Raw genomic sequence first — 20,132 nt, 5'->3', positions numbered from 1 at the left:
ACGCCTAGAGCCCGTGCTCTGCAATGAGAAGCCTGTGCACCGCAACCAAGACCCAACACAGCCATAAATAAATAAATAAATAAATAAATAAATTTTCTTGTCTAACTTCATTGCCTAGTCACCCTATAAGAAGATTAAATAAAAGTGGAAATAGCCAACTTGTTCTTGATTTTGGAGGGGACGCTTCCAGAGCTTCCCCATTAAGGGCAAGAGTGGTTTTGAGACTGAAATATCAATTCAATGGATGTATGAGATCTCAGAAGAGAAGTCTCCTTCTACAAGTGTCCTTTTAAGAATGGATGTCGGGGACTTCCCTGGTGGCGCAGTGGTTAAGAATCTGCCTGCCAATGCAGGGGACGTTGGTTCGAGCCTTGGCCCGGGAAGATCCCACATGCTCTGGAGCAACTAAGCCTGTGTGCCACGACTACTGAGCCTGCGTTCTAGAGCCTGCGAGCCACAACTACTGAAGCCCACGTGCCTGGAGCCTGTGCTCCGCAACAAGAGAAGCCACCGCAATGAGAAGCACGTGCACCGCAACGAAGAGCAGCCCCCACTCGCTGCAACTAGAGAAAGCCCGCGTGCAGCAACAAAGACCCAATGCAGCCAAAAATAAATAAATTAAATTAATTAATTAAAAAAATGGATGTTGATCGCTAATTATAAGAGAAGTGCAAATTAAGACTACAATGAAGTATACCTCACACCAGTCAGAATGGCCATCATCAAAACGTCTACAAATAATAAATGCTGGAGAGAGTGTGGAGAAAAAGAACCCTTCTACACTGTGGGTGGGAATGTAAATTTGTGCAGCCACTATGGAAAACAGTATGGAAGTTCCTTAAAAAACTAAAAATGGAGTTACCATATGACCCAGCAATCCCACTCCTGGGCATATGCCCAGACAAAACTATAACTGGAAAAGATACATGCACCCCTATGTTCACAGCAGCACTATTTACAATAGCCAAGACATGGAAGGAACCCAAGTGCCCATCGAGAGATGAATGGATAAAGAAGATGTACATATATACAATGGAATACTACTCGGCCATAAAGAAGAATGGATATGATATCACTTATATGTGGAATCTAAAATATGATACTGGGCTTCCCTGGTGGCGCAGTGGTTGAGAGTCCTCCTGCCGATGCAGGGGACATGGGTTCGTGCCCCATTCCGGGAAGATCCCACATGCCGCGGAGCAGCTGGGCCCGTGAGCCATGGCCTCTGAGCCTGCGCGTCCGGAGCCTATGCTCCGCAGCGGGAGAGGCCACAACAGTGAGAGGCCCGCATACCACAAAAAGAACGAAGAAACAAACAACAATAAAATGTGATACAAGTGAATTCATTTATAAGACAGAAACAGACTCATAGACACAGAAAACAAACTTACGGTTACCAAAGGGGAAAGGGTGGAGGGATGGATAAATTAGGAGTTTGGGATTAGCAGACACAAACTACTATATATAAAATAAACAACAATGTTCTACTGTATACTGCAGGGAACTATATTAAATATCCTATAATAAACTATAATGGAAAAGAACATGAAAAAAATACATATATGGATGGTTGAATTTTCTCGAACTTTCAACACGTACAAAGATGACGGTGCGGGCTTCCCTGGTGGCGCAGTGGTTGAGAGTCTGCCTGCCGATGCAGGGGACACGGGTTCGTGTCCCGGTCTGGGAAGATCCCATATGCCGCGGAGTGGCTGGGCCCGTGAGCCATGGCCGCTGAGCCTGTGCGTCTGGAGCCTGTGCTCCTCAACGGGAGAGGCCACAGCAGTGAGAGGCCCGCGTACCGCAAAAAAAAAAAAAAAAAAAAAAAAAAAAAAAAAAAAAAGATGACGGTGCTGGATAGTTTTTCATTTGCGAACCACGTAAATGCACTAGCTAGTCAAACATTTAAATTCTGAAAAATGAGTAAAAGGGAAAATAAAATATAACCTAAAGATACAGTGAAAACTCCTTTGTCCACTCTGGCCTCCTTAGGCCCCCTGAGTTCTCCCTCTAGGGAGCAACTGGTCACTAGGTCCTTGTACAAACTTCCAGATTTCTAGGCATATTATAGATAGACAAATAGATAATTTCCCTTCCGTTTTTACACAAATGGAGCCTTTCTGATCATTCTGTTATGCTCTATACCTTTTCTGTTTTAATAAAGTTATTACAGACCTGGAGATGGTTCTCATCCTTTTGTTTTTTGGTATTTTTTGCAATAGATTGGATATTTATTTAATGGATTCTAAGAAATGGATAGAGATTTCTTATCTTTGGCCACTATAAAACACACTGAAAAGAATAACCATGTACGTGCTCAATTTGCATGTTGGCAAACATCACTGTGGGAGAAATCCCTGCAAGGAGAACTGCTGGGTCAAAGCATACATGAATTTAAGAGTTCATAGCTGCAGCAAATGCCATCTATACGTGAACAAGGTACTAGGACACCCATGAAACTTAACACTGACCACCACTGAAGAAGAGACTGGGAAGAACGGAGTGAAAGGGAAGGGATATGGGATTTTTGCTTTAGACTCTGTCATATTTAGAGGTTTTATAGTCACAACATAAACTGTACCCGGGTTACATAGCTTTCTGAGTGCCTAGTGCTGAGCCCAAGGCCTGAACCCTCCCAGCAGCCTGGAGCAGGAGACATCAGTACAGCTGCATTTCACCGAAGAGAAGCCTGATACCCTGAGAGGTTCAGGAGCCCCGGAGGTAGCAGGTAACGCCCTGGGGTGACGGGCTGCAGGCCACAGTTGGGGACAGACTCAGCCTGGGTTTGAATCCCACCCCTCACTCTTCTGAGTGACTTGGGTCAGGCTTCTTGACCTCTCTGGGCCTCTGTTTTCCTGTCTATAAAATGGGAATGATAGCAGGCCCTCTCCCAGGGTTACTGTAAGGCTGGAAAACTTTAGAGAAAATGCATAAGAGTGGTGGTAGCTTCAATGACCCGATTAAACAGGGGTGTGTGTCTGTACCTTCTCATTTCCCAAGAGAGGCTGAGGATCCTGACTGTGATGTTTAAAAGGTGGTGAGACTCACTCTCATTTCTTTTTTTTCTTTTTTTTTTTTTGTGGTATGTGGGCCTCTCACTTTTGTGGCCTCTCCCGTTGCAGACCACAGGCTCCGGACACGCAGGCTCAGCGGCCACGGCTCACGGGCCCAGCCGCTCTGCGGCATGTGGGATCTTCCCGGACCGGGGCACGAACCCGTGTCGCCTGCATCGGCAGGCGGACTCTCAACCACTGTGCCACCAGGGAAGCCCTCACTCTCATTTCTGATTTTATACAGACTGTGTTCAGCCCAGATCTGGTTGTGGCTGCCCCGTCTTGGGGGAAGGGGGACCCGGAGGGGCAGGCACTCACATTGTTGATCATGAGGTGCATGATGGTCTTTGGCATGAGGTCACGGATGGACTTGTTGATGATGGCCACATAGGAGTCCACCAGGTTGCGAATGGTCTCCACCTGCCGCTCCAGCTGCGGGTCCATGGAGAAGGTGTTCTCCTGGGCTCCATCCTCATTTTCGGCCTGCAAGCGGGGAGGGGAGGCCATGAGGGGTGACTGCAGCCTGAGTCCAGCGTGGGGAGCCCCCCTCCTCTGGGGATTGCTTGCCCTACCCCACCCGCAGCTGACCCTCTGGGCTGGCCCCTCATGGCCGTGTTGGCACCACGTGGCCCTGCCTGCCCCTGGGCTGAGCTGCCCGGACCTGGGGGTGACCACAGTCCAAGATGGGCTAGTGCCTCTCACCTGGGGATTGGAACATGTTAATTTGGGGGCCATGTTCACTCCGCCTCAAGGACAGGAAAAAAGGAGAGAGAACAAAGCAGACAGGATCCTGGTCCACGTGTGTCCCTGTCCTTGACTTTAGCTGGAGAACCTTCTGGGCACCGATGACAGAACCCTCTCTAGCCCTTTCTGCTTTGTCTGCTCAAGAGGGTATGGGCTACATGCCCTCAGAGAGTGCTGGCAAACACAGCCTGAAATGACCCATCCCGTGAGATGCTGGCCGCCCTTCTCCCAGGTGGGGTCAGCTCAGCCCAAGGTGTGCCGGCCGGGCAGGGCGCTCCTCACCTGGTCCTTCTCAGGGTAGACCCCGGCTCGGAGGAATGAGGCCTTCCAGCTGTCCACGTCCTCCTGGGAGTCACAGGCCAGCTCAATCTGCCGCAGGTCCTTGTAGACGTTCCTGCGGTGAGAGGGAGGGAGGGAAAGGCGCATGCTTGACCCCGCCCGTGGGCCCGGTGGGTGCAGTGAGCTGGAGCTCAGGCCCTGGGGTTGGCCTGACTGATCAGGATTCACCCCTGACCGGGGGCACTCACGACCAGAGGCCCCAGGATGGCAGCAGCCCCTGCACCCCATTGGGCTGATGGAGGTACCGTGAATTCGTGCCTGTAACACCCAAAACCGAGCCGAGAGCAGGGCGTGTGCTCAGCAAGAGTCTGCACCTAGCGGCATCTGCAGTGTTTTGTTTGTGGGCTCAGCTACTCCTCTCCCTCCCCTGGGAACTGCCCATCCCCTCCTTTATGCTCTCCTGGGGGAGCCAAAGGCTGCCAACGACCCCTCCAGAAGTGGGCAGTGACCCACGACACCCTCCGCCAGTTGGGGAGCTCCCATCAAGGTGTTTTCTAGAGAAGTTACAGCCGCATCATCCAAAAGAACGTTCTGGCCTGACGCAGCAGCCACGAGCCACAGGTGGCTTCTTTCTGAGCATCAGGAATGGCGCCAGCGTGGCTGAGAAAGTGAATGTAAATTTTTATTTTATTTCCATCAATTTACATTTAAATAGTCACATGTGGAAATCCAAAAAAGAGAGAATATATGTATACGTACAGCTGGTTCACTCTGCTGTACAGCAGAAACTAATACAACATTGTAAAACAACTAAACTCCAATAAAAATTAATAAAAATAAATAAACAGTCACATGTGGCCAGTGGCTGCTGCCTTGGACAGTAAAGGTCCAGCATGTGCCCCGATTCCTGGGAGGGAGGTGGAACTGGCCAGGGCAGGACTGAAACTCCCAGCAAAGGCTTGTGAACTGCTGGGCAAATGTGGGTCTGTGAGCGGAAGGTGCAGAGCCAAAAGGCTGGGGGAACAACGGACAGACACTAATCAGTGTTTATGGGCAGTGTTCTCTATATATAGGCCAGGATCCATGCTACACGCATGCCATCCTGTCCCACAAGGCAGGTGTGACTGAGACGGCCAAGCTGTCCCAAAGTCTTCGAGTGAGATCTGGGTCTGAGGTTAGGCACGGATGGCCTCACAACAGTGCTCAGGCCAACCAACAGTCAGTGAGTGGCTGCCCTGAGACTTCTGGAAGGAGCTGAGAGCAGGGAAAGGGAGCATGTCTTTGTTGCTCCTCCTCCTTCCTGCTGCCTGGAACATCATCATGATGGCTGGAGTTTGAGCAGCCATCTTGGACAAAGAGGAGGAGAGCTGAGAAATAAGAAGGAGGGCCTGGGCCTGGATGCCTGTGGGGTTGTCCAACCTGCCCCAGATGGTAAAGTCTGGACTTGATTTACATAAAAAACCCCCAACTTCTATCTTGTTTCTGCTACTATCATTCTGGGTTTCCCAAACTCACCACTAAATGATACATTAGGTATATCTTCACCCCCCCACACACACCGCCCGCTGCACAGGGGATCACAGGGCCAGGGAGGTGGGATGGCTGTCTGGCGTTACACAGCCAGGAAGAGCTTCCCAGCAGGCCTGTCCCATCGCAGAACCCAGGTTCTCCCACACACCCTAGGGTTTCTTAGGCAGGGGAGGTGGGGGATAGGGAGAGATGAGCCTAAAAGGGTTATAAAGGATTTTGGAGCCAGCTGATGGTCAAAGTGGGTCTCAAGAGTTTTAGGCCAGCCCAGAACAAAGCAGGATAGAACGATTCTTGCACAAAACAGGTGGCTCAGCTGGATTTGGTGCGTGTGGATGGGCAGTGGGGAAGGTGGTCCTGGGGCCAGGAGGGAGGATGTCAGTGCCTACTGGCCAGTCATGAAGAACCACCAGGCCCTGGCTGACAGCTGACCCCTGACTTGGGGGTTCCCTAGATGAGGGTGTGAGTCTGGGCAGGGGCCCTCCTGGGTCCATGTTCAGCCCTTCCTCCTGCTCTCAGACCTCCTGCCAACTGGGTCTCTTCCTGAGCTGAGAGAAGTATCTTTGCTTTTGCTAAAATCTCCCACCAACGTCCCTTGGCATGGGTTTACTGAGAGCCTCCTGGGCCCTTCTCTTCTCTGTTATACTGGCCCAGGGAATCTCATCCCATTTAGACTTGAAACACCTCCACACAACGACAACTCCCCAAATTCACGTTCCTGCCCGGAGCGCACTCCTGAACACCAGTCTCTCATACTTACCCAGCTGGCTCCCCTGTGTCCCACGTGGTGTCTCACAGGCCCCTCTCCCTCAGCATCACCCCAACCCAGCCTCCGACTGGCCCCAAGCCTACTCTGCCTCTGCCTTCCCCATGTCAGCCAATGGCAGCTCAGTCCCTGAGCAACACCTTTCTTGCTCTCATACCCACACCCACCAGGAGTTCAGTCGCTCTACTGGAATCCACCCCTTCCTCCTCTATGTCCTCAACCCGACTTGGGTCCAGCCCCACCATCTCCCACCTGGGCCAGTGCAGGCGTCTCCTCCCTGGTCTCCCACGCTCGCCTCCTCAGCCTGTTCCCCTCGTGGCCACCAGGGGGCGCCGGTGAGCACCAGAGCCAGGTCCATCCCTCCTCTGCTCAGAACCCTCCACGGCTCTTGCATCGTTTCAGCCTCCCCACCCCGCTGACCACCCCACAGAAGCACTTTTCTGTTTCTTGACTGACACCCTTTCTGGAATGTGAGACCCTAGGGTAGGGACTGTTCACAGCAAGTACTCGGTGGACACTGAAGAATGACTGAACGAGGGCCATTGGTCTCCCTGGGACCTTGGGGGATGGGGGTCGGGGTTGGGGGCACTCACCTCTGCTCCGTGTTGAAGATGGCGAAGACGTGCTTGTTGGACATGAAGCCCTTCTCCACGTCGCGGATTTTGAGGTTGTCCAGAGGCAGCATGTACTTCTTCTCTTTCTCCTGAGGGTGAAAGGGGAGGGGTCACCCTGGGCTGTTTAACTGAGGCCCTGAGGCTGCCCTCGGCTGGACTCTACCGGGAGGACCACCGCCAACACCTGACGCCTCCCATGCTGCTTTTCCTCGGGTGAACTAGTCTGGCACCGCCCTCCCCCTCGCTTACCTGCCCCAGCCACGCTAGCCTCTGTGACTCTCTGAACATCCCAAGTGGGCTCCTACCCCAGGGCCTTTGCACCTAGCATGCCCCACCCCCACCCCCGCCAACACTGGCCTGGTGCCCTCCTTGCCTCTTTTGTACGGAGGGACCCTCCAGGAGACGCCTGCCCTGACCCCGCCCCAAACTCTCCCCCTACTTTTCCCCTTGGCACTTCCCCTCACGTAACACAACACACCACGCATCTTTTTTTTTTTTTTTTTGCCTGTGCTGCGTGGCTTACGGGGTCTTAGTTCCCTGACCAGGGATCAAACCCACGTCCTCGGCAGTGAGAGCACGGAGTCCCAACCACTGGACCAGGGAAGTCTCCCCCGCCACCCCGCATTTCTTTTCTTGCTTATTAACCTAGGGTCACCTAGACCGACTCATTGGGTCCTCGGGGGGTGGAGACTCCTGTCTGTTTGGTTTACTGCTGACACACAGTGGATGCTCAAAAGTGGCCGACTCTGACTCTACCCAGATTCCAACCACTGAGTGAATGAAACCATTAACATGACTACTTCTTCACGACGAGCCTGCAAGTGAGTTACCAATATGATCCCATTTTCGAGAGAAAGAGACAGACAGACAGACAGACAGAGGCACAGAGGGGCAGGCAGTGGGGGTGGGGGAGGGAGCTGGAAAGCGAGGCCCCCGTGAGCTGATGCCTGAGTCCCAAAGCCGGGGTGGCCCTGTTCAGAAAGTGCCAACCGAGTGCTGGGCATGGCAGTCCTGACGGCTGCTGGGGCCGTCCTGCTGGTCAAGGGCACGGGCCTGGTGAGTCTCCGAGCTGGGAGTCCCACTCCGCAGCCCACCTCCTGTTAGCTAAGCATCTACGATACGCCTAGGCCCGTGCAGATGCATTGCTATTAACCTTTACTGGGGGCGGGGGGAGGAGGTGGCAGTGCATTCACTGGGTTTTCTACACCAGGAAACCAAAGCACAGCATCAGGGTACCCCCCCCGCCCCGCCCCTCCCCGACTCCCACTCGACCCACAGCAGCTCTCAAGGACTGATGGGAAATGCTGCTTATCCAGCAGCTCATGGAGCCCTCTCACACATCCCTGCCAGGGAAGCATCGCGCTCAGAGAGGGAAGCGGGCCGCACTGGGCCACGCAGCGGGTGGAGTGGGCCACGGTGGGACTTCAGAAGCCAGGTTCTCCCCACTGCCCTGCTGGGCATCTTTGGAGAAGAGAGACCTGCCCCCCTCACACAGCAGCTCACTTCTTTTCGTCCATCCTACCCCTGACCTCCGGAAGGCCTCAGAACAAAACCCAACGTGGCGGTTCCTCCCCAAATCAAGAGCAGCCACAGTGGTGGCGGGGAAGGGGCCCAGGGGCCCTCCCAGAGGGTGGAGGGCCACTTGGAGTTTCAGGACTACTCAACGGGAGGCAGGAGCGAGTGGCAGGCTCGGTGCATGGGCTCAGTCCTGACTGAGGTGTTAGAAGCTCAGCTGGGCCTGGCCCCTCCCCAGCCTTCTGCCCTTGGGCAAGTCACTGCCCCTGTCTGCCTCAGTTTCCTCAGCTGTCAAAGATGGGTAGGAGTCTCGTCCTCCTGGTGCAAGGTGAGGACGGACACTGTGAAAGTCCTGAGCACATGCCCACCCCAGAGCTGGTGCTTGCGAGGCGCCAGGGGTTTTCTTTTGTCTGTCTGTCTGTCACTCTTATGCTCCAGGGTCAGTCAGTCCACCGGGTTCTGGGCAAGGAAAGGAGCCAAGGAAGTGGGAACCCCATTCATGCTGGGAGCCAGGGCAGGGGAGGAGGGTACAGGCAGGCCAGGGAATGCGGAGCCCGGGGCCCTCCAACCTCTCAGGGAAGAATTTGGGCGGGGGGCTTTAGAAAGGGCCAGGGCAGGAGTTCCCGGCCCGGAAGTCTGTGAAGAGCCTCTGCTGCCCCCACCCTATCATGTCATGAGGCAGGAAGCTTCCAGTTGGCCGGCTAAGGCCAAGTAACTGAGTCACAGTCCTTTTGGGCCCCGAGTGAGACACCACATCTGGAAGTGTTTATAGCGTGATTCCGCCCAGAGCACAGAGGCTGCCTTCCTGATGCTGCCCGCACGCACACATACACACTCTCTCTCTCTACACACACACACACACGACACAAACACACACCACACACACACGACACAAACACACACCACACACACACGACACAAACACACACCACACAGACACGGAGGCGTGCATGTACCCCGCCCCCACCCCCAAAGAGACCTTCTCCTGCACACAGAGGCCACGGACCCAAACCCTCCCTCCCAACACCCCCGCCCTGCCCCCGCCCCCCCCCCCCCCACCCCCGCCTCCTTAGGATTTCCTGAAAACCCACAACTTTCTCCAGATGCGCGCTGGCCCCGGCCGTGCCACGTCAGAAGAGACGAAGCAGATCGTCGCGGGCGGACCAGTGGCTTCCTCGCCTGCTCGGAGGTGCTGGGGCACTGTGGCCCTGCTGCTGCCCAGGGGGCCCGCAGGACGGACAGCCGGCCCCGCCAACCCAGTGTTCAGACTACCTGTTCAGGGGGCTCTGAATGTGTACAGTAGTCTGCACATTGGTTAGGCTGGGCTCGGGCGAGCGGCGCGTCAGGATGGGCCCCCCACCCAAACTTGCTGCCACCCACGCAGTGAGGCAGACCAGGAGGTGAGTGCCACTGCCCACCGCCCTCCTCCCCACGGGCCGGAGGCCTGGACAGAAGATTCTGGAATAAAGAAGAAGGGCTTGGGCGGGGGCGGGCGCCGGGGAGGAAAGGAGAGCCCCGACACCGGCTGAGTGGTCGGGGGCTCTGGGGGAATCAGTCTCCTATTCCTACCCTCCAGTAACCACCTCCTCTTGTTTATTTTTTTTAATAAAGAAATATGGTGTCTTGCCTCTCTCTGAGGCTTCTCTACGATGGTGGCCTGACCCCAGGGGGTGCCCACCCTGTTGTGTGATTTTCAGGGCCCTTGCTGGGATCCTAACTTGGGGGGGAGGGGGGAGGGTGGGGGACGGACAGACAGAAAGACAGACAGGATTTCGCGACTGCCCCTCCCCAATCTCAGGCAGCTCTGTGTCTGGGGTGTACACAGGGCCCCATTCACAGGTCTGCTGGTTCTCATTACCGCCGGCGGCGCTCGACCCTCCTCCCAGCACTGCCCCTGCCTCTGCTCTGGGGCCCCGAGGGAGGGTCTGGGGCTCCTGCTTTTCAACCCCTAGAGGAAGGGGAAACGAAGGGCCCCTCCTTAAGTCAAAAACTGGGCTCCCGATGGTGCCATACAGCGAATCGCCAGGCTAGGGTTTGGGCCCAGAAGCCCCCTCTCCAACCGCCCGAGACCCGGCATTCCTGCCCCGGGGACCCCCAAAGCCCAAAGGTGCGAACCAGCTCTCAGCTTATCTGACAGCTGATGCAGCACAGAGCAGACTGAGCTTCAGACTGCGGGGGAGGAAAGAGAGGGAGAAAAAGTGCAAGCGTCATCCCCACCCACACTGCACCCCGGCCATTTTGAGGAGCGGATCTGGCCACGCAGGTTCCTTGAGAAATGCCCAGTCCCACCCACCCTCCCTCTGCATCTCGACCCGGGAAGGCGCCAGGGTCCTGGACAACCCCAGTTTAGAAGCAGCCACCCAGACAAGGTCCCCTGGGGGACTCGGGGCTCCCAAGCCTTCACGACATTCCAGCGGTGAGCCTCTGGCCTCACGGGGAGTGGGATGATGACATTCTACTCTTAAACACCCGCCACGTGTGGGAACCGCTTCCTTCCTGGGCAGTGGGGAGTGGTCCAGGTGTGGGGCTGAGGTGCCTCGGGTCAGGGAGCCTGTGTCCTGTACCCACCGCATGGGGACACTTCCCCACCCCGTGACATGGGGGCAAGTCACTGCTCAGAACCTCAGTTTCCTTCCCTGACAAAAGGAATGTGAGTATCTACTGAGGAGGAGGAAGAAGAGAATGCCCTCCGTGTGGGACCACGGCAGGCTCTCCCAGCCAGTGAGCCTGGCACAGGGCAGGGGCTTCAAAAACAAGAGAGGGCTACCCAGGGGTGCCAACAGAGTTCTACCTGTCTTGTCTCTGAGCCTGGGTGGAAATACACATGGTTGGGCACAGGCCTGCCTGTCCCGGGATGGGGTCAGCTGCCAGTGAAGCCCCAGGTGTGGGGGTCACCCCAAAACCCCAAGGGGGGAGAGCCAGGTAGGGCAGCTCCAGGGGCGACCAGAGAAGCCCGGCCTCTCCTCCGGGGGCACCTGGGCCGGGCTGGAGGCTGTGCCATCCCATGTGGGCGAAGCACAGACGGAAGCAAAGATCCCGGAGCATGTGTACAGAGAGATGCGTGTGCCTTCCTTGTCAGGCACCTCCTTCCCTCCCGTGGCCACGTGGTGATGGGCACGGGGCAGCCATCCTGGACCACGAGGAGGAGCTATGTGTTACGACGGCCATGGGGGAGGCGGAGCCAGGGCCCTGGCCAGCCTCACGGCACAGGGCTGCCAAGCTCACCAGGATGCGGGCAAGAAACAGACCACCTCTGTAAGTGCCTTCATTTGGGACCTCCGTCACAGACGCAGATCGATAGCCACCTAACACCACCTTGACGACAGGGAGCGCCTGTGTTATCTCTCACAGGACAACCCAGAGAAACACACCGGCCCTCGCTGGTGGCCCCTGGAAGCCTGTATCAGAGTGGCAACAGGCAGTCACACCAGAGGAGTGGCTTCACTCCCAGGCCACTAAGCCACAGTACTGTCGTTCTGTTAAGAGAACTAAGCCACGAAATGGGCCACTCAGGACGGGAGGATGGGCCGAGGCGGAGGAGGGACCTGCACGGCAGCACCCGGTGGGGCTGCCCGCTGGGCCAGGGAACAGGGGCGCACTCACTCACAGCCCCGTCCACAGGCTCAGGGAGACCATGGCACGAGGCAACGTGCAACACCACCCCCTGTGCTTATTATTCCTGGTGCTGTTCCCAGAGGCCTCCCTCATCCTTCTGAGGAGGCCAAGCACATGTGGAATGATCTCAAGACAGACACCGTGACGGAGCACCTCAAAGATGCAAGGGCCGTTCTACCTCACTTCACGGATGGGGAAACTGAGGCCCAGAGAGGCTAAGGGCCTGACTGAGCCTGGGTTAGCTGTAGAAAATGGAACCCCAGCAGCCTCGGCGTGAACCTGAGTCCCCGACCCCAGGCTATGCCCCCTCTGAAAGCCCCCACCTTGCCATGATTTTGAAGGGTGGGATCAGTTTGGAGCCTCCCCCATGCCCCTTTCCTCCTCAGGGAGCCCAGCCCCCACGAGGCATGACCGCACGGGGGGCCGTGAGGGGCTCGGATATGATGCCCAGTGCCTTTGGACACCCTGCGGCCCTGGCTGATACCATCCTAATTAATGGTAAGCTTTGCGGAACGGTGGCGCTCAGGGAGCCTTTCCCGAATGGGCAGTAAGTTGAGGGAGCGCCACCCAGAGGAGCGAGGTGTGGAGAGCACGACCCACCATTGCCCAACCGTCCCACCCCTGCCAGCCACTCACCTCCTCATCCTTGTACCAGGACAGTGACTCGGCCGTCAGCACAAACCAGTACTCCTTGGAGCCGCCCTTCATCAGGCTGATGTTGTTGATGGTCAGCCAGCCCCTGCGGATCACCTGGGGGGGGGGGGAGGGCGGGGCTCAGCAGCGGACAGCGGCCACCACCCAGCCCGGCCTGCCCCAGCACAGTGGCCAGCACCCTCGCCCCCAGCAAGGCGGGAAAACGGGGACCACGGCAGAGACACCTCCAGCCCAAAGCCAGGCACCCCGATTCCAGGCCACCTTGCCCCAAGCACTTCCCAACGGAGACCAACGTGGGGCCCTCGGGCAGGCGGACGTGGACTCACTCACAGTCCCCAGGGTGATTGGGAACTGGGTCCCTGGGGAGCCCCTCTGCGCTTGGTGTTAGGTTGAATTAGCACAGGTGGCAAGAGGTACTCCCAGCTGGAAGGGGCCCAGAGGAGGGCATCCCAGGCTTGTCGGGGGCGGGGGGGCCATGTCACGTTGGATGTGACTGAAGGAATCACACTTGTCTTGGTGAGACGCGGTACCAGCGACAACCTTGGGCCCTGCCCCTCGCGCCCTGTGGAAGGCGGCTGTGGATGTAGAGCTGGAAGAGTCGCCCAGGCAACGGGCAGAGGCTTGATTCTGCTGCCCGGCTCACCCAGGCAGGCATTCGGTGGGCACAGCAACCTGCTCTGACCAGGAGTCAAGGCCAGCCCCCGCCCCAGGGCTCCCCTCCCCACAGGCTCTTTTCAGAATACAAGAATGAAGAGACTCCTCCACCCAGAGGGCTGGGGACAAAAGTTTGAGCCCAGGGGACCCGCCAAGGATCATGCCCCACTCTGGCTTTAAGCCGCGTGGTCCCACTTTTCTCTGACTGGCACATCCGGGTTCTTGGCTGGGAGACCCCCTATACGGGGCTCGTCTGGCCACTGCTGTCATCTGAGCAGGAGACGGAACCCAGGCCTGCGTGGGGGACTCACCTGACAGCTAAACGCAGGTAGCCTGGGGGAGGCCACACTCCCATGCTCCCCGGGCCATGGAGGCGCTTGTGGGGTGCAGCCTCCCACCACTCTGGATTGGGGGCCCCGGGGCGGCGGGAAGCACGAGTCTAAGCAGGCAGGGACACCCAGGGCCAAGGCAGCGACGAACTGGGCTAAGCTGCAGGAGATGGGCTGCCTGTGGCCACGGACAGCGGGGAAGGGCTAGCGCTGTACCCCCAGGGTGGGGTAGGGCTTTGGGGCTGCCTCTGGGGCCCACACGCCTCCCTAGTGGATGCGGCTCAAGAGGGGTTTCATCCTGTCTACTCTGTCCTGCCCCCAGGCACACCAAATCTTCACAGGGCCACCACCCGCCTGTGGCTGGAAATGAGCTCTTAAGCCTCAGAGACCAGGAAGGCAGAGACGGCCACAGAGTGGCCAGGGACCTCTGCACCACATAGAAGTCCCTGCCCAGGCTGTGCCACCGTTGAAATGCCACCTGGCAGCCCGTGCTAAGGCTTCTCCCTCCCTGGGATGACGAGACAGCACCTGGGAGTCTTGTGGCCGTCAGGCAGCAGGCAGAGACTGTCCGCCCCAACGAGGTCATGGTCTCAGTCCTGGCAGCAGGGTGACCGACCTGCCCTGGCTTGTCCAGGAGGGCTCTAGGCTTAGTCCTCAAAGTCCTGGGAATGCCCTCAGTCCCGGGCAAAGTGGGACGGGTGGTCAGGCCAGGGGTGGAAGAGGCCCCTGCATCTGGCAACCACATCCAGCTCCAGAGCTGCGTGGGTGCCTGTCCCCGCCTGTTCCTCGCTCCCCCAGGGGCAGGGTAGGGCCTGCCTTGTCTTAGTCCAGGTCTAGAGTGGGTGCTTCTAAACTTCAGTCATTAATCGACAGCCAGGGGCGGCGGGGAGGCTGTGTGTGTTGTGTGCTCCCCAGAGAAGAAGTCCTCACATGGCAAGGCCTCCACGCTCCCAGGCCCAGCCTCGTTCCCAAGGGGGCAGATGTGCCCCACACCGCCACCCCTTGGTGGCCAAGCTGGCTCGCCTGCCTCCACCCTGGGTCAGGTAGAGGTCAAAGCTAGCAGATGGGGCCCTTGTCACACTCCAGGGCATGCGGCCATGCTGGAAATGGCACCTCTGAGCCTCGGGGCAGGAGGCTGCTAGCTAGGCCTGGAGAAGCACTGTCCCCCCTCAGGTCCCTCTGCCCTTGAGCCACCCAGAGAGCTGCCTGTGTGGGAGCCCAAGGGGATTCAGAGACAAAATCCCGCCCCGAGGAGGGGCAAGCTGCCAGTGGCAGACACAGGCACTGAGTCTAGAGGAAAAGGAGTGGTCGGGCCTTCTCATCCAAAAGCCAGATTTGTGCCCAAGGGACTGGGCTTAGAAAAGGGGGGCGGAGGCGGCGGGAGTAGGGTCAGCTGAGGAGATAGAAGAGGCAGGCGGAGTTCCCGTGCTCCGGGGGGCAGGCACGCTGGGGGCGGGAGGAAGGGCTGCCAGGAGAAGTGACGCAGCTGGGGCACACCTCCTCCTCCCTGGGTGAGTCGCCTGGGCAGGGATGGAAACCATGGCTGGAAGACCCAGGAGCCACAGCCACGCACACGGCAGGGCTGGGCTTCGTGGCTAGGGGTGTGGAATCTGGCAGGAAAAGAATGACTAAACTTCTCAGGGTGTGGGTGTGGGGAGAAACATGCCTCTGGGCTGTTTGGAGGGAAGAAACCATTCAAAGGGGATTGGGGGTGACACATGGGGAAAGTGGGAACCATGGGCCCAAGGACGATCCATTCCTCCCGCAACCGCCCCCAACCATGGCAAGCTTTGGCCCCTTCTGCATCTTCCAAGTCTTGTTAGGGGTTCAGCTCAGCTACTGGAAAGATCCCGGGGTCACCAGAAGATCCCTGCCAGAGGGCAGCAGTAGGGCCTGCCCAGTGTGGCGGGGAGAGAACCCGGGAGAAGGAGGCCTTGGTTAGGGCTGGTGGCCCAGGCCATGGTCTCCAAGGTGGAGAGCTGGGGCGGAAGCCAGCTGCCCAAAGGCAAGCACCTTGAAAAGAGCTCAACTCTCGGAAGTGAGCATTGCCTGCTCCCTGCCGGGCTGGGCTGGGCCACACACAGAGAGGAGGTGTTACAGAAAACAGGGATGGCAAATACCATTCGCCAATCAATGGGTAGCACTGTGGTGAGAATTCTGGGCACTGTGGGAAAGGACACTAGGATAAATTAGTGATGTTTGCCATTGGCAAAGGAACAGGGGCAAGTGCAACAGAACAGCCTAATCAATCATCGTATTTGCTATGGAGGCAGTAGGATAGTGGCAGCATCCAGGAGAGAGTCCCCTGATCAATGTCTGTCATGGGTACAGGAGGGGTATCACGTGCAAAGCTATCACATGGGGGAAAAAAATTCCTTGACCAGTTAGTCACATCTGCCACGGAATGGGGAGTAGTGACATGCTTAGGAAACAAAAATGCCAGGATTAATTAGTGATGTCTGCCAGGGGCACAGGACAGGAGAGAGGTACAAGGAAAAGAGTGCTGGATCAATTAAGAATGTCTGCCTTGAGTGCAGGAGGGGAAAATTTCTGCATGGTGTTGTCTGGAAACAGAGTGGTGGCAGTGGCAAGAATAAGCTCTTGCAGGGCTTGAGCAAAATCATCCCCGGCCAGGGAGGTGAAGGGAGAAAGGCCTGGGGTGTTAGCTGAGTATTTGCCATCCCTGACCTACAGGAAACCAGGAAACCGTGTCAGGAATGGGCTGGAGGGGTGGGCGCCAGATGGGGGCAGTGGTCAGGTTAGTGTCTGTGTGAGTCAGCTTAGCCCAGGGCAACACGAAGCCTGGCAGGCGGCAGCCACGGCAGGGGTTTTTAAAGGTTAGCTGGATTTTTAGTTGTTCTGTTATTTATTTATTTATTTTTGGCAGGGGGTGGTGGGGGGGGGAGGGGATATTATGGGGTGGCGTGGCCTCCACCACTACCAAGTTCTCTAATGTTTGCTACCAGACTAAGTGAGTACTTACCAAGATCTCCCCCTTTGAAAATGCAAAGTTAGGGTTGTGGGGAAATCAAAGAAGAGCAGGCGGAGGAAAAGAGACGTAAGGGACATGAGGGGATGGAGAAAAAGCAGGAAAGGCACAAAAATGAGGAGAGAGAAGAGCAGGGGGAGAAAACAGCAAAAGAAAAAAAAATTACATGCTATTAATTATATTCATGGTGTTAATATTTAATTCATTATCATCTCCCGAAATGAAAAAGCAACAATATATGTATTACCTATGGCAAGCGCAAAAAAAAAAATCATGCAGTGGTTACACCCTTCTTTTCCAGAGGGCTCTGTCATCGTGCAGGATAAAGGGCAGAGCCCCCACCCCCACCCCCGCCCGATGTGGAGAAGGCAGGGGACACCGGCAGAAATTTTTGCAAAGATGATGTGTTTTCTTAAGCAGGAAAAAAAAAAAAAGGGCACCTAATACTGGCCTATATAAAGCTGTTCTTACTTCACAAGGCCTCTGGCTGGGGCATGACATCAAGGTGGAGAACCCCCCATACAGCTCTGGGTTTCCCCAGGTATGGGGATCAAAGCACCCCCAGGCTCCCCAGACCTGCCTGTCACAACCAGCCTCCCCCCAGGCTCCAAGTCTCTAGGGCTGGGCCCGGGAACCCAAGGTGGCTGCAGACACCAGAGGGACTGGGCTGCCCCCCTCCTTAGTGTCAAGTTCTAGCCGCGGCCTTGGATGTCAGACAGGGCCTTCTGCAAATCTGCCCCCTAGGCCCTGCCAGAGCTGCCACTCAAAGACCGGTTTCCCAAAATATCAAAACCTAAGTGGATTTGAGAGGCTGGAGGGGTGGGGGTGGGGGTTTCTGGCGGGACATGCTATGAGCCAGGTGCCATCGCTGGGCTCGGTGGTCCCTTAGTGCCCTCCCACCCCCGAGGGTGGAGCTGCGGGCCGCGGAGGGTGCAGGGGTGGGCAGTTACCTGGTTGGGGATGGCTCTCTTCTTGTTCAGCTGGGTGCTCCTCTGCTGGGCGCTGAAACCAAAGCACAGAGAGAGCTCATGCGGCAGGAAGCCCATGAGGGACGAGGAGCAAGAGGTGCTCGTGGCCCAGGTGGGGTTCTCTCCCGAGTGGGCGCCAAGGGCAGAGGCAGAGAGAAGCCCCCCGTGTACGAAGGGCTGCCCAAGGGAAAGAGAGCGGGCTCATGGAACGAACGAGATACCAAATTAAACCCTGACTTCTCATCCCTGATCTCGGCCACTCCTGAGAGTGCCAGCTATTTCTAGGAGTCACTGGGTCCTGGCACTTCCAAGAGGGGGCATGGGAAGCTGGATTCCCAAGTGGCTGGGAGGTAGCCATGCTGGCTTTAGAGTAACCTTCAGTGTTTGGGGGCTCAAACTTGAGGCTTCTTCCCGCTTTCTCCACCCATCCTGGCCCGGGCACGAGGCCCAGAGCGGCTCTGACCACAGGGCCATCCAGAATGGGAGATGAGGCTATGGGACAGCTGCTCGCATGAAAACGCTACTCATCTTGGATGGCTCCTGACCCAAGTCAGAGGACAGTCAAGGTCAATGTGTTTCTGCAAGGTCCCTTATTTACCTGTAGTCCCAGATCTCTTTACTTCTTCATCTATGTTGTTTCCTGGCTAGTTCACAACAGACAGACGAAGTCTCCTTTCTTTTGTACGTGGGCACCTACTCAGCTCCCTTGTTTGTCCTAATATATTTTCTACTCGGACCATCATTATCACCACCGGCAACCAACTGTTAACTCCTGTTACTTAGGGGTCATATTGTCTTTTCTTACCATATTGTTTTAGCTGGAACTTTTGAAACAACATGAAAAGGCAAAACATCTTGTTTAATCCCTTTACTGAATGCCTCTGGGATTTTACCTTAAAGTTCAAGCTGGCTGTTGGATAAGGTGGTGTGTGTGCCTCTGTGTGTGTGTGTGCGCGCGTGCGTGCGTGTGTGTTAAGGAAGAAGGCTTCTGTTCCTAGATCAGTAAACGGTGGAACATTAAGAATGGAAATGAGGGACTTCCCTGCCGGTCCAGTGGTTAAGATTCCGCGCGTCCACTGCAGGGGGCATGGGTTCAATCTCTGGTCAGGGAACTAAGATTCCCACATGCCGTGTGGCGCAGAAAAAAAAGAAAAGAATGGAAGTGGAATTTATCCACTGATTTCCCTAAGATCAATATATTTACTACAAGGACTTTTTCTCTGGGCCTTGTTTTTAGTGTTTTGAGGGCAGTGAGAAAACACCCCAGAACTTCTACGCACAGCAAGGAGGTGGATCAAGTGTCTGAAGGACACAGAGCTAAGCCACTCACAGTGATGTCTGGGTGCCGGTGAGGTCCCAGATGCTCTACTTCCTAAGGGCTTCCTGGGTCTCACACATGCCTCGCAGCCCCTCTTTCCCTTGCCTCCTTGGTGTGTGTGTGTGTCTGTGTCTGTGTGTGTGGTGTGTCTGTGTCTGTGTGCGTGGTGTGTGTGGTGTGTGTGTGGTGAGTGCATGTGTGTGTGTGTGTGGTGTGTCTGTGTCTGTGTGCGTGGTGTGTGTGGTGTGTGTGTGGTGAGTGTATGTGTGTCTGTGTGTGGTGTGTGTGTATGTGGTGGGTGTGTGTGGTGTGCGCATGTGTGTGTCTGTGTGTGTGTGTGTGTGTGTGGTGTGTGCTGGGGGAAAATCCGAAGTGCTCCCCTTGGCCTGCAGGCCCTCCTGTGACGAGGCCGTGACCTCATCCCTCCACCTCGCCTTGGCCTTCATGCTCCTGCTTCTCAGCCTTCCTTCCCTGTCTCCAGTGCTCTCTGACCCCACGCTGGCCCCACCGCCTGGCTGTCATGACTTTCTTGAGAAGGCCTCTCCAAGCCTCATCCGTCACTGCCCTCTCCCACAGCCCCTCCACCTGCCCTCCTTTCCCACTGTCATCCTCCTTATGAGAACTGGCTTAACGACAGCGTGTGGGTTCTCAGCCTCGGGGTTCTGAAAAGGCAAGGCCCAAGTCTGGCTTGTTCACCGTCCTAGGACAAAGGCAGTGCTCCGTGGCTATTCCAGGGGCCCCTGCGACATCCCACCCAGGGCCGGGGCCTGGGCCTGGGCCGGGTGGAGCCTGGCACCCTGGGCCCCGCCCCCAGCCAGGGCGTCCCCCGTTCACACACTAGGGAAAAGGCACACAGCAGGCAATACCCACCCGGTCACCAGCTGCTCAGTATAGTAACAGCTGGGGGAAGTGGGAAGGCCCAGGAATCCAGAGGAAAGAGTGGAGTGGTCAAAGGAAAAACAGGAGAGATTGTGAGAAGGAACTGTGGATGAAGTGTGAGAAGCAGAGACATCAAGGTGAGGAAAACAGCAGCAACCTGAAAAGGGGGGCTGGCGTTTCCAGGCCCCACACACCCGGCTGCTGGGGGAGCAGGAGCAAGTGGGGCTG

General features: G+C 56.5%; 1 protein-coding gene across 10 annotated transcripts in view; it reads right to left on the bottom strand.

Moving 5' to 3' along the window:
• The window catches only part of DNM2 (dynamin 2), a 93,451-nt gene that overhangs the window by 4,731 nt on the left and 68,588 nt on the right, over positions 1-20,132 (bottom strand). For 6 of the 10 annotated variants that reach the window (XM_032626662.1, XM_032626654.1, XM_032626656.1 and 3 more), the window contains exons 13-18: positions 17,690-17,741; positions 16,734-16,745; positions 12,750-12,863; positions 6,963-7,072; positions 4,080-4,191; positions 3,372-3,536 (exon numbers count right to left, since the gene is read on the bottom strand). In XM_032626662.1, the coding sequence (XP_032482553.1) occupies positions 3,372-3,536; positions 4,080-4,191; positions 6,963-7,072; positions 12,750-12,863; positions 16,734-16,745; positions 17,690-17,741 (565 nt within the window). The remainder of the gene's footprint in view (positions 1-3,371; positions 3,537-4,079; positions 4,192-6,962; positions 7,073-12,749; positions 12,864-16,733; positions 16,746-17,689; positions 17,742-20,132) is intronic. The other 4 variants (XM_032626658.1, XM_032626660.1, XM_032626657.1 and 1 more) reach the window with 1 other exon arrangement.

This window comes from Phocoena sinus, chromosome 3 (genome assembly GCF_008692025.1).
Source record: "Phocoena sinus isolate mPhoSin1 chromosome 3, mPhoSin1.pri, whole genome shotgun sequence".
Taxonomy (NCBI): domain Eukaryota; kingdom Metazoa; phylum Chordata; class Mammalia; order Artiodactyla; family Phocoenidae; genus Phocoena; species Phocoena sinus.
Note: the sequence above shows the minus strand (reverse complement) of the source record. Positions and strands in the feature narration are given on the sequence as shown.